Raw genomic sequence first — 12,967 nt, 5'->3', positions numbered from 1 at the left:
GGTAAAGGCTGCAATGACTTTTTACAGCAAGTAAACAAATTTATACCCAGATATTTGCAGAAAGTGTATTAGATTCCCTTAATGAAATGTTTAGAATTAGAAAATGTATTGTTTTTAGTTCAAAACATTAGTTTAAACATAAAATACTGAGAGGTCTGTCAAAATTTATTTCAATTCTCATGTCTGGAAATTTTACAAATTTGGTGGTAAAGCAATGCGATGGATGGCCAATTGGTGAATAAAAATATTCTGTACTCAATACTTTTCAACTATTTGCCGCTTAAACCACAGTGCGTGCCTGCGCTGCCATTTTGTGGCATCAAAATTTTCATTCGCCTTGAAGCATCAACATAGTCCATGAGCATTTATAGCATAAAATAGGATTTTTATTTGCATAGCATGAGTGCTTTGAGATGTTTTTGCGAAAATATTTCAATGCAATATATATTTTTTTCCACTTCTATCTTGCACCACAACCAACGTAAAGCTTAGAGAGTGGCTGCAGGAAATGCAATTTTCAATTTTACTTTATTTTGATGTACTTTATTTCCGTTTCTGTTTTGTATTTTTGTTCTTATATCTTTATTTATATTTTCCTGTTTTGAAATGTAGCAGCGCAATGAAGGTTCAATTTTTTTTTTTTTTTTTTTTTATATAAGTATGGTTATCAATGAGATTTTCTTTGAAATCATTGCTTATTTACTTGCCACTGCATTTTGCATTGCATTGAAATTGCATGCACCGACACGAGTTGTGGTAAGTTGGCTGGCGCCATTTGGCGACCAGCTTGTGTACGGAAGTATGTATGTATGTATGTTTATATACATATATGTAGTACTAAGTAGATGTTAGAGCAAACGGAAGATGCTAATGTTAAACCCTTTCTGTCCTAGTTTTCTTTGCAATTTCCGAAAACAACTTTATTTTGTTTCAGCTCAAACCGAATGTACAAAGGTACATGCATAGCATGTTGTACATACGCATATCATTTATTCACTGTAAAGTCGACATGGCGTATACGTGACTGTATGTATGTATGCTCAAATCCAATCTATGTACGAGACTTGGTACTCATGCTGACGGCGAAAAGAACGGACGAGCATGCGAAAATTTCCTTTTTTGCGAAAATTTCGGTTGCTTTGTGTATAACTTATTGCATTATAGTTCAGATATATGTATGTATATATGCACGAGTATGTAAATACATACATACATACATATGAAAGGGGGAGCAGCCTTGGGGTGAAATCGATTTTTGAGCACCACCAACTGTTTGTGGTAGAACAAACAAGTTGAATTGTGGCAGTTAACTTTGTGAAGATAAGTGACAGATGCTCGATGCATTCGAAGCGTATTTATACGTAAATACATATTTACATAAAAAAATATGTGCATTTTCTTACAACAAAATAAATGGCTCAATGATAATCCAATTCACGTACTTTTACAAAATCCGTCCAATTTCGATTGCTTTAGTTTTAGGCTCTTATTTTTTGTTTTCTTTCTTACCAATGCCCAGGTATGCAACTAAAAATATAAATCAAAAATAACTCAAGGCTTGAACAGCTTTTAATGGAAAAATATTGTCCTGTCTTTTGATGACAGGAACCGTAATCATTATGAGTACTGATATTTAATCATTATTTCATGATTTGAAAATTTGCGATCAATAATGATAATAAATTTCTGTGTTTCAATTTTACAGTTTAGAAATGAAAATTTTGTATCGAGCTATCTTTTGTTTTATAAAATATAAAATAAGTTTTTCGAGTATTATTTTTTCGCTCTGAAATAATGATAATTTTGTGAATTGTTATTTTTTTTACCAAAAAGGTTATTATTATCTTATTCATAAAAAATAATTGTTATTTTTTAACGCTTATTTTTTTGGAGTTTTCCAATTTGCCAAATAAAATTTAAAACTCAACAATTAATTTTTATTTCTGAGAGATAAGATAGCGCTTAATTAAATTGTAAAATAATAAAATAAAAAAAAGAAAACATAAAAAGTAATCATTAATTTTTATAAAAAAAAAAAAAATTTATAATAAAAAAATAAAAAAAGAAAAATTTGATTTCAGTTGATCAAAAAATAGCAATTAAAGTTCCAGTGAACTCGATGAAGGAGCTTAATGAGAAGATAGGGTGATCTCAGAAATCGGAGCTATAACTTCTACACTATGTAAGATTATTGTTGCTTTTCCATAATATTTTTCATTTCAAATTTCCTCAAGCTAAATAAAAAAATGTTAAGTAATTGTTCCTAGAGCAAATAAAATAACAAGGAACAAATTCTCAAACCAATCATTATTTCAGAGTGAAAAAATAACACTCGAGAAATGAATTTTATTTTTGATGAAAAAAATAACTCAATATATGATTATCTGTATATTTATATAAGACATGAAATAACATGTATATACTCGAATCTGATTACATTTTTCTTCTTTTTTTATTGGCGCTGTAACCGTCCATCGATTTTGGCCGAGTCCAAAAGAGCACGCCAGCCGTTTGTTTGCTCTATGGACACTTATTTTTTTTTTTATTATAACTACGTGCATACATTTTTTAAAACAAAACATTTTTAGTTACTATAAGATTTCTTTAAAATTAATGAGGTGAAAATGTAAATAGACCATTCTTTACGCCACACACTTTTTATGGTTAATTTCTTCATGCAACCAAAAAAATTGCAGGCTAGCTTTTGTCCTTGATGGAAGCTAATAATCAGCACTTAACCTGATTAAGTAGTTAATAAGCCAAAGTCTTGTAAACACTTGAATGCAAGTGCGCTCATCTACATTTGCCAACTCATATACATACCTACATATGTACGTATATATGCACCTAAAAATTTACATGTTTACACGTAGTGAAATGGCTTGGGTTAGATATGAATGGCGGCAAAATAATTAACGCCCTAAATAGTGGCAACTAAGTACATAAGTGCCATTTTGTGCCATTCAACTGGCCTGACTATGCTTAAAGCAACCGAACGATGTGAACTTAAATATATATGCTCCTAAATAAAGATAGCTACAGATTTTATTGCGTCTTCCCAAGATAAGCTCATTCCACTAGCTAAATTTTGCTTACTCTTAACGTAGAACACATTTTTACGAAGCAAGATCTCCGTTAGCACATTTGGGAGCCTATCCTCTCCGTAATGAAAAAGAGTTCTGCCAATATAGTTAATGCAGCCAAAACGTGACTGTCCTCAGCTCCCGTATCGTTGAAGTTTGTCCGCCTCTTCAAAACAGCAAATAGATCTGCAGACTGATAAAAACACTTTCCATTTCATTTGAATATGTATGTGTGTTTTCACCAAGACCAAGAATTGTTGCCAAACACAGCTGATTGCATTTTTTGCCTGAACCTTTGTAGCTTCTACGTGTTTGCTAAAACTCATTTTCTGGGTAAACAGTACACCTAGGTATTTAAATTCTGGAAGAATGGCAATTGACATACCCTTTAACGACCTTTTTTTAGAATTTAAGCAGTCTCTTCTTTGAAACACCACGATTCCCGACTTTTCTACTGTTTTGAAAGTGCATATGCAACCTGGATGCCGTTGCTAGTAGCAGAAAAAGAAGAAGACCTCCTATGCGATGGAAAAACCAGGTGGGTAAGGAGTTGGCTTCATTTAGCATAGAAAGGAAACGACTGGAGGGTTTTATTGGATTCGGTCAAAATCAATTAAGCGGCTACACATATATAAGAAGATTTAAAAATAAGGAACTATATCCTGCTTGTTTTCGTTTCAGAAGCTTGTACAAAACACATTGCAGGCATTGCCCAGCCTTCTGGCGTAGATGTTGGCCGGCTAATTCATGGTATGATTGAAACTAAGCTCAGATCAGCTCTTGGGTTGTTTAGGGATCGTATACCCCAAGCGCTTTATATGATCCTATATCTGAATATTGTGAGGAAATTTTCCTGTAGTTTCGATTGAAGCTAATATCCAATCTTCAAATGAAGTCAATGTGGAATCTTTCCTGGATAAATCATCTAAAACCTCGTTTTCGTGAATACTATACTATACTAATTAGTAACTATATTCCAGAGCCGGACGATACGCCTTGACGGTAGCATAAGCTACTAAATATTTATGTTAAAAAGCCGAGGGATATCGGCAATAGCGCCTATTATGCCTGAGAAAGATTCGAAAAGTCCGACAGATGCATTGATATTCTTACTCATAGTCATCCAGAGTAACCACGCTAGTGTCAACACATTTCGACGCTAGTTGGATAAAATTGGTCTCATGCATATCGTGGTGCTAATAACATAATTGGCGCTAGTGCTTTTCTTTTATTGGTATTAGCGTGGCAAAGAGCGCAGAAATCGTTGCCTATTGTTGTTATTGTTGAAGCAGCAACTCAGCCCTGCTTAGATCGGCATGCGAAGAGATGTTTCGAGTCGTGGATGTCTCTTCGCATGCCGGGCACTCGTTGGAAACATCTACATAGAATGTGCTGTGGTAGGAGTTTAACCTGCTGCAATAGCCAGAGCGAAGTAGGGTTATGGTGGTGCGAGTCTCCTGAGGTAGCGTGTCTCATCCACGTTAGGGGGTTGTGTTCGAGAGTCGGGGTTATTTGGGACCGACTCACTGTGAATGGCATTTATGGCCTGTTGGTATACTGGCGGGTCCAGAGTTGTTTTAAACCCCTCCTCCTGCCTCCTGTCGTGCCTTGCCGAGGGTGCCACTGCAAGAAGGTGTTTGTTCAGGCGCCCGCGTTTGTTAAAACCTACTAGGAGTACCGTGTTTTGGCAAATCTGTAGCTTCGTCTACTGCGTTTTGCTGGTCAACCGGTCAATTGCCTTGTGTGTTGCCAGCAATGTTTCTTTGTCGTTGCTCCAGGTGCTGCCGGCTGGCGACTTGAGAACCTTGTTTTGGCTCAGTACTCTGTTCGCAGTTGTGGTTGAGAGCGCCGAGAAGGATAGCTGATTATCGAAGGTAAATCCGGAAATATTAGGGTTATTCACCGGCGGGATTGGTTCGCCCATCGACGTGAAATCCCAGCTGTAGTCTGACCTGCTTCGTATAGGTGGTAAAAAAGGGCTGCCAAGGATTTCGTAGGGGAGAGGGCTAGGCTCTTTGCAGTGAAGAAGAAAAAAGTTCGGAGGGGAGGGCGTTTATTTTGGAGCAAAAGCGATCAATTCCATTACCGGACGTTGTTGTCGTCGGCATAAGAGACAATAGAGACTCCTTCTGGTGGTTGAGGGAGACCTGAAATATAATAATTAAACACCAGGGGGACCATGTGGAACCCCCTGTCTAATTTGCCTCGATTCGCTGGTTTTATTTCTGCGGAAATCTATTGCTGGTCGCTTATAATAATTAACCTTCCTTGTTTTAGTGTACATTATGTGAGGATCTACAGGGAATAGGTTTGTTGCAACAAGGGGCACATCCGCAGGACATTTTCATATTACCCTCGCAGATTGTTAGTTATTTAACATTATACTGGTCCCGTAGAATTTGAACCAAGCCAGGAAACTACAACATAAGAACGAAATGAGAAGCTGTTTTTCATGGCACACATACACGCGAGGTTTGCCATTGCCTTTTGGTTTTGATGTTAGTCGGAAGCTGGGCTCGATCTGAGGCGCTGCGGATTGGTATTGCATACTGCTAACCACTACACGACAGCTTACTTACTTACACATTTAATACCAGAAAACACCAACAAATTACATATTAAATCGAGTATCTCAAAAGAGTATGTAAGTAGGTAGCGATGATGTCAGCATTTAACCTATTTTCTGGGTATTTGGCGCTGCAAATCCAATATGATTGATAAGCATATAATAACCGTAGACAAGACACAATCAATAAATATCACATTGATATGTTCGTAAGCTTGAGTAGATGCCGCGGTAAGGATGATTGAGGTTCACTTTGTAAAATATTTTTTGGCTGACTTGAGGCGACGAAAAATGGATAAATTAAAAATTCATGAATTCTCTAACAAATATTTATCACGAGTTTGGGCAGCGAAGTCTGAAGAAAGCAAGACATTTGTTGAAAAATAAATTCCGCAAAATTGCTTGACAATAGCCGAAGTCTTACGATATTGCCGTAAGCATAGAAAAGCAATCACAAATGCGACAAAGATTATTATTGACAGTAGTGAAAATAATGGTTCCAATAAATTTATAATAAGATTTTGTAAAAGCGATGTCACAACCAACAGCGTCTGATAGTGGCGTAACATAAACGGTAGGATCATGTAATCGAAGCAAAGTGAATGAATGATGAGGGAAAAATATTATATTAAAAATAAAGAAAGAAAATGTGACGTACAGACGTACAATGCTGAAGTCATTAAAACTGTCTCACAGCTGATATGACATGAAAATGCTCTACTTGCAAGTCAGAACATGTGTCTACGTATGTATGTATGTACTCGTGTATCCACAATGCCACATATTTTGTAAACGAGGTTTTTGGTGAGGGCAGATGTTAAAAATACGCACTTAACCTGCTGCACTGGCGCCACGTATGCAGGCAGCATCAATAGCACTCAAGTGACAGGTTGTACACATGTAGCTACCACGAAAGTGTGGTACCGACAATAGCAACCGCATCTACGAGTATGTATGTATGTAAACGCACACAGAAGCCGTAAGGTGTGATTGGTGTTGATGTTGATGTTTCTGTCGCGACAAAGGCCATTCACCGATATGTATGTAAATACGCGTGTCATGGCGTGCTGTGAAATGCCATTACAACGAAATATCGAAAAAGTACACACTACCACACCACTTACAAAACCAAAACGAAAAGTGTGCGTACACACAGACAGTCGAAAAAATTTGCATAAATAAATAAAGGCACGTACATATAACCGCAAAGGATGATGAAAAAAAGTTAACAAAGGCAACAGATGCATAGGTGTATTGCTTTTGTGGCGCAATGCGTGGAATTAAATTGAAAATAGAAATTTGTATTTATTTTTCTTTGCAAAGTAAAATCGATCGAATTTTGGTAGCACTTTTTGCTGGCGGGCTGAATGCGACGCGTGTTAAAAGTTGATATTTACATACATATGTATTCTGGTAAATAATTCAACATCGCTTTTTAAACACACGCAGAAGTACCAAGGCAATTTGGATAAGGTGGATAAGTGATCCCCTTGAGTGGTAACTAATAAAAAAATAATTACAGTTATCATTTACGTGGAGCACATAAAATTGACATTCGATAGTGTAGGAAGGAAAAAAATAGGCTACGCATTTCGCTGAATCAAATGCCAACCATAGATATGCCACAGACTTCGAAATATTGTAAAAAAGGGCGAACAAAATTGAAAAAGTGTGTCATTTTGAGTTCGAACATACTCTTCACCTCGAATGGAAAACTGTTGAAAAAAGTCGACGAACTACATCAAAAATTCAACCGACAAAAAGTTTAGTATAATTTAAATGCAAGCCAATACGTGTATTTGATTTCCATAAGAGTTAAGAAAATGGACCTGAAGGGACGTCATACTCAAGGTTAATGAATTGGTAAGAAATAGTTAATAATGACCTACTTGAACTTGACAAGGCCAATGGTTTTTTTTAGATTTTACACACTTCCTCCTAGTAGCTGACTAAGGCACAATTATCGCTTTTTGTGGCCTTTTGGATCCACTTCCTAAATCCTATAGTGCTTTGTTGAACAATCTGAATTCCTTGATGAAATTATTAGGTGTGCTATTTGTGTAACTGGGCGTTTTTATTTATACATATATAGTATTTCATAATTAACATTTGCAAGGTCTTGAAATTCACAGAAGAAATGCCCGCTGCTTTCTTGGGTATATTCTAGCTAGCAGCTGCGGAAATTCTTTTTTCTCAGGAAATTCCCATTTTATCCGCGTGCATGCCCGGGGATCCGAAAGAGAAGCTTAGAATACTAACAGGTAACCTTACAGGACACTGCAAACTAAAAGGACATCTATACAAGGTGGGGTTATGGTCAAATGAACTCCTGAGCACATACACTCCTTATCCCCGAAAGCGCTGTTGAACTTTTTCTAAGGGAGCTAGGTTCCCAATGTTATTGCGAAGCTAAAACTGAAGCTGACTTCCATACTACATTCCTTTCATTCGCCTTTTTGTTGCCCCGTTCATCAATTAGTTGTGTGTAGCAGCTCATAGTGTCTGTCAGCATGATTTTCAACGTTGTAATTACATTTCTTGTTCCTTTTTTTAAATTATTTTTTAATGCTTTAATTAGTAATTCGCTTTCAATTACTTATGTTTTATGTATGTGTATATGCGTAAATTTAAATTGACACTCATGAGCATGCTAAAAAATATACAATACAATTTTATATGTTTTTATAAATAATTCAGTGCTTATCGCTGGGGCGTGTGCAGCAACAAAAATATACATACATGGCAGAGTATAAGAAGAAAAACACTATGACTTGCAACCAAAAGCACTTTACTAAATAATTTGTGTTGCATAATTTTGTGTACACATACATATCGCTCATTTACTTCAATAGTGTTTTAATGAAAAAAAAAAAATAAAATATTGAGTTAAGTATATAAAGATACTTCTTCTTCTTCTTCTTGTTCTATGCTGTATCGATCACCAGTAGTGCACTAGAATAAAATATGTATACATGTTGACTATGGGAGTATATGTAGGTAAATTCAAAACTTTGAGGACGTTTTTCGCGAGTTTTGCTTTTTTGAGTTATGACACTATTGAAGTAAATAAGCGAGATATATATATATATATATATGTATGCACACAAAAAATAAAAAAAAATAAAATAAATATAAACTCAAATTTGTTGTCGAGTTTGTTGCATATTTTTAATGAGCATCATGCATTTACATGTTGCTACTACGTGGCGTATGAGTGATGTGCGTGGAATTAACTGCAATGCGTTGCTTGTTAGCGCATTGGTATGCACATACATACTTAAGTGTATTCGTGTTTTGCCCTCAACATGCATATGCGAGCAGGTAGTACACCTCACACCGCTTAAACCTATTAGTTGGCCCACGCACTTGCTTCTAGTTAAACCTGTATGTATGCAGAAATGTAAATATATATGTATATATGTATATGCATGCACAGATATACGAAATTTGTATGCATTTATTTTAGTTGCTGCTGTGCATTATTTTGTCCTAATTTTAAGAGTGCATTTGAATTTGAAGTTTTGAATGAATGAATTAAAATATATTTGGGTCGAAGGAATTAAGAAAGGGGGATAACCCTACAAATATACATAAATGAATTGGCAGTTGTTACTTAAACAAGTAGTTTTTAGCAAAAAAAAAAACCGACTTCAACTCTCATATAAAAAATATATATATATTAGGGTGGGTCAATTAAAAAAGTTGATTCATATCCTTGCGATTCTGGTACTATGGACCATAACAAACATTTTCGCCCAAGGAACCATACCTCTAAAATCATTTTCGAGCCTGCCAAAATTTTTTGGTAGATATTTTCAAAAATACCAAATAAACGACCTCTTAGATGCATTTCAAAGACAAAAAAATATTATTGAAAATGTGTATACGGGGGTTTTTTGGGTCAGAGAATCCATTTTTCGCATTAATTTTTAATTTTGATCGCCACCAGAGTGCGTTTTTGAACAATTTTTTGGATTTTTCACTTTTTTTGGGGGAAATTGACGAACTTATTGCTCAAATAGTCACATCTTTGACTTTCTAATAATTTAAAATAATGGAAAAATATTTATTTCTTTATTTTGCTTTATTTTTTTATTTTTTATTTTTTTTATTTATTTTTATTTTTTTGCGATCAAAATTAAAAATTAATGCGAAAAATGGATTCTCTGACCCAAAAAACCCCCGTATACACATTTTCAATAATATTTTTTTGTCTTTGAAATGCATCTAAGAGGTCGTTTATTTGGTATTTTTGAAAATATCTACCAAAAAATTTTGGCAGGCTCGAAAATGATTTTAGAGGTATGGTTCCTTGGGCGAAAATGTTTGTTATGGTCCATAGTACCAGTATCGCAAGGATATGAATCAACTTTTTTAATTGACCTACTAATTGACCCACCCTAATATATATATATATATATATATATCTCATGATCGGATCTTAACCAGATTAGTATGGGACCACCTCTGAGACACTACCTTTCCGATGCAAAATTATCGAAATCGGTTGACGTGGTCCAAAGTTATGCGGTAACATACATTAAAAAAAAAATATTCCGACGAACTGATAACCTCCTCCTTTTTTGGAAGTCGGTTAAAAAAAGAAAAAGTTAGTTCGAAAAACATAGTTTTATGAAGGCAAAGAAAACAAGCATATTGCCGTCATCAATACTTGATTTTGTAAGATTTGCCAATAAAACTTGCTATATTTGTTACGCTTTGCACTGGCTAGGTTGGTAATAAAAAGGGGCGACATTGGTCTATGGTCTGGCAGTTGGAAGAATGTGGACTTCCAGCTTTACACTATTTATTTCGAAGTGAACTGTTTTATTCCGCGTGCTAAACTGTGTTTCGAGGCATTAGACAGAATTCATTTTGCCATCAAATTATTCTAATTTTCGAGGAATTGTGAGAGTGTACGACTCAATCAGCATATATGAAGAATAAGAAAAGGGGGTAAAAAACTGGTTAAAGTATGTATGCCATCTTTACCAACTGATAATAAATAAACATGAGATGGTATCAAAAAATGTAAATATGTATACATATTTGAATGTTAAATTCTGATTAACGATGACTTCAGAAACATTCGCATGAATTTTTTGCAATCGCTGTTTCTTTTATGCGCAAAAAATTCAATAGTAATTGCTGTGTAATAGAAGTTTTATGCATGACTCGTTTGTAAAATTTACCGGAAGCGAGTGAACGAAAAATATAAATAGCCAACAAACAAACGCATGCATGCACCGGACGAACCATACATATAGAATAGGAAGTTATCAAATTCCCCGGAAGTGTATGCCATGATTGCTTGCAGGCAGTGGATGCATCAAGTGGACGACTATGCCTACATGGTGTTGCCTACTTTCAGTGGGACGAAATTTGCATATCTGAAATTTTTATCACTTTTTATTGTTCAAAGCAAACAGTTTTTATAGCAGCGCCAGTGGAAGCACCTGATGTTGCCGCTGTACGTAGTATTTGGCGCAAAGTGCAGGTGCAAAAAATCGTGGAAAGTTTTTTTTTTTTTTTTGCTGGCGGGTTTGCCACCACCATGGACACGCAAATCGCTGTGCGTAACGATTCACTGGCTGTCATATTTGGAATTCGGAATTCATTTCCTTTTCATATGCATGTCCGCAACAGATCGAGCAAAATGTGTCAGCCATATGCTAATGTTTTGTTGTTTTATGTGTTTGGTTGTTGTTGTTGGTTGCAGACCCAATTGCCGAGGAATATATTGCTACACTTACTACATTTTTGTTAAAATTTTTTTTTTCCAAAAAAATGTATGGAGGCAGTAAATCAATAAACAAATTCTGCCACTCTCTCTGACATAAATTGATTAGGTCATAATTCACTTCGAAAAGGCCACTCTAGCAATTTGAAAGCGTTTTTACTCAAATGTGTTTTTTTTTTTTAAATTTTTCCAAATAATACTTACCGGTGGTGTTTCAAAAAGCATCACTTCAGTGCCTTTCAGTACTAGAAAGCGTGGCTTGTAACTTTGCCAGGAGATGTTGTTGTTGATGACACCCTCATTCACCCATCCCATATATTCGATTCGTTCGCCTACGGCGAAATTGCGATTGTAAAGCTTCATCTGCAAAAAACAAAAACGGGGGAGAGAGATGGAGAAAAATAAATGAAAATTAAAATATGCATGTATGTATGTGTGCATGTAAGTATGAATATATATCACATACTCCTATCATAATGTTTAAAAGAGTTCTCAAGATTTCTTATTTTCATTTAAGAAATATCCCTCATCTAATAAACTAAAAAGAAATATGCGTGAATCAGAATCAACTGCGCCATATGAGTAATTCTTCATTACAAATTTAGAGTTCAGGACGAGTTAAAACGATTTTAAGTTCAATTTGCTTTCATCGAAGTTGTATAGAAAAATGTGGAAAAATAAAATTGTTGCCCGAATCACGTGAATCGGTTAAGTTTCATAGAATTAAAAAACAAAAATTTTTTTGAGTCCTTTTTTCGTTTCTGAAGGTTAAAGTTTTTTCCAGGAATTTACAGTTTTCTGAAATAAAATCTGGTAATACTGGCTACAGCTGAAGTGTTTTTAAAAGAGTTTAGCTTAATTCAAGCCCTTTTAATCAATTGAGACGACAGGGCTATATCTAAAAAAGCCTAAAAAAATAAAATTATAAACAAATCTCAAAATAATTGAAAAGTAATGTATTTTGCCAGAAACCTTACGCACGTGTCCTCAGAAGACTAGTTTATTGATTGGTTTATTTATTCCTACTATCGTTCTGACCTCCAATGATATAAGTATGTCACTACGATCCGTTAATACCTTCAAACCGCTTATACTTTTCGATTCATCTACATATCAATATTAGTAATGAAGATTTCACAAAAGGCATTCTTGCTAAGAAGTCCTAGAGAAATATATACCTATGTATGCATGTCCTAGCATGTTTTACCCAACTATGAAAAATTACAAATAAAATTCTTTCATCCGGTATAGATAAGTCCATTGGCTTTCAGATATTCGTGTTGATTAAACGTATATTTTTTCATTAACTCATTCATTGCTTCTCCTATTATAATATATAGAGGTATTGACCATCACGAGTCCATTTGCGATTAAAACGATAAAGTCAAGGGTACAAGATACAGTGCAGGCCACTTGAATAGAATTGATCACAATTTACTTTCATAAACTTTTTTGTAAAAATATAACATGTACCATAACGAAACCATGTAAAATCGATTTTCAAACTTTACGCAAAATTTAGAATAATTCAACAGATATTCAACAAAATTTCAAACATTAAAAACTCCATTTTTGATT

At 34.9% G+C, this 12,967-nt stretch overlaps 1 protein-coding gene across 1 annotated transcript in view; it reads right to left on the bottom strand.

Annotated features, from left to right (window-relative positions):
- Syn2 (Syntrophin-like 2) overlaps positions 1-12,967 on the bottom strand; it is a 76,406-nt gene that overhangs the window by 16,941 nt on the left and 46,498 nt on the right. The window contains exon 7 of the mRNA XM_017613747.1: positions 11,594-11,752. Within this exon, the coding sequence (XP_017469236.1) occupies positions 11,594-11,752 (159 nt within the window). The remainder of the gene's footprint in view (positions 1-11,593; positions 11,753-12,967) is intronic.

The sequence above is a fragment of the Rhagoletis zephyria genome, unplaced genomic scaffold (genome assembly GCF_001687245.7).
Source record: "Rhagoletis zephyria isolate East Lansing unplaced genomic scaffold, Rhagoletis_zephyria_1.1 Rzeph_scaffold_00018, whole genome shotgun sequence".
Taxonomy (NCBI): Eukaryota; Metazoa; Arthropoda; class Insecta; order Diptera; family Tephritidae; genus Rhagoletis; species Rhagoletis zephyria.
The sequence above is the reverse complement of the archived record's forward strand: the minus strand, read 5'-3'. Positions and strand labels throughout refer to the sequence as shown.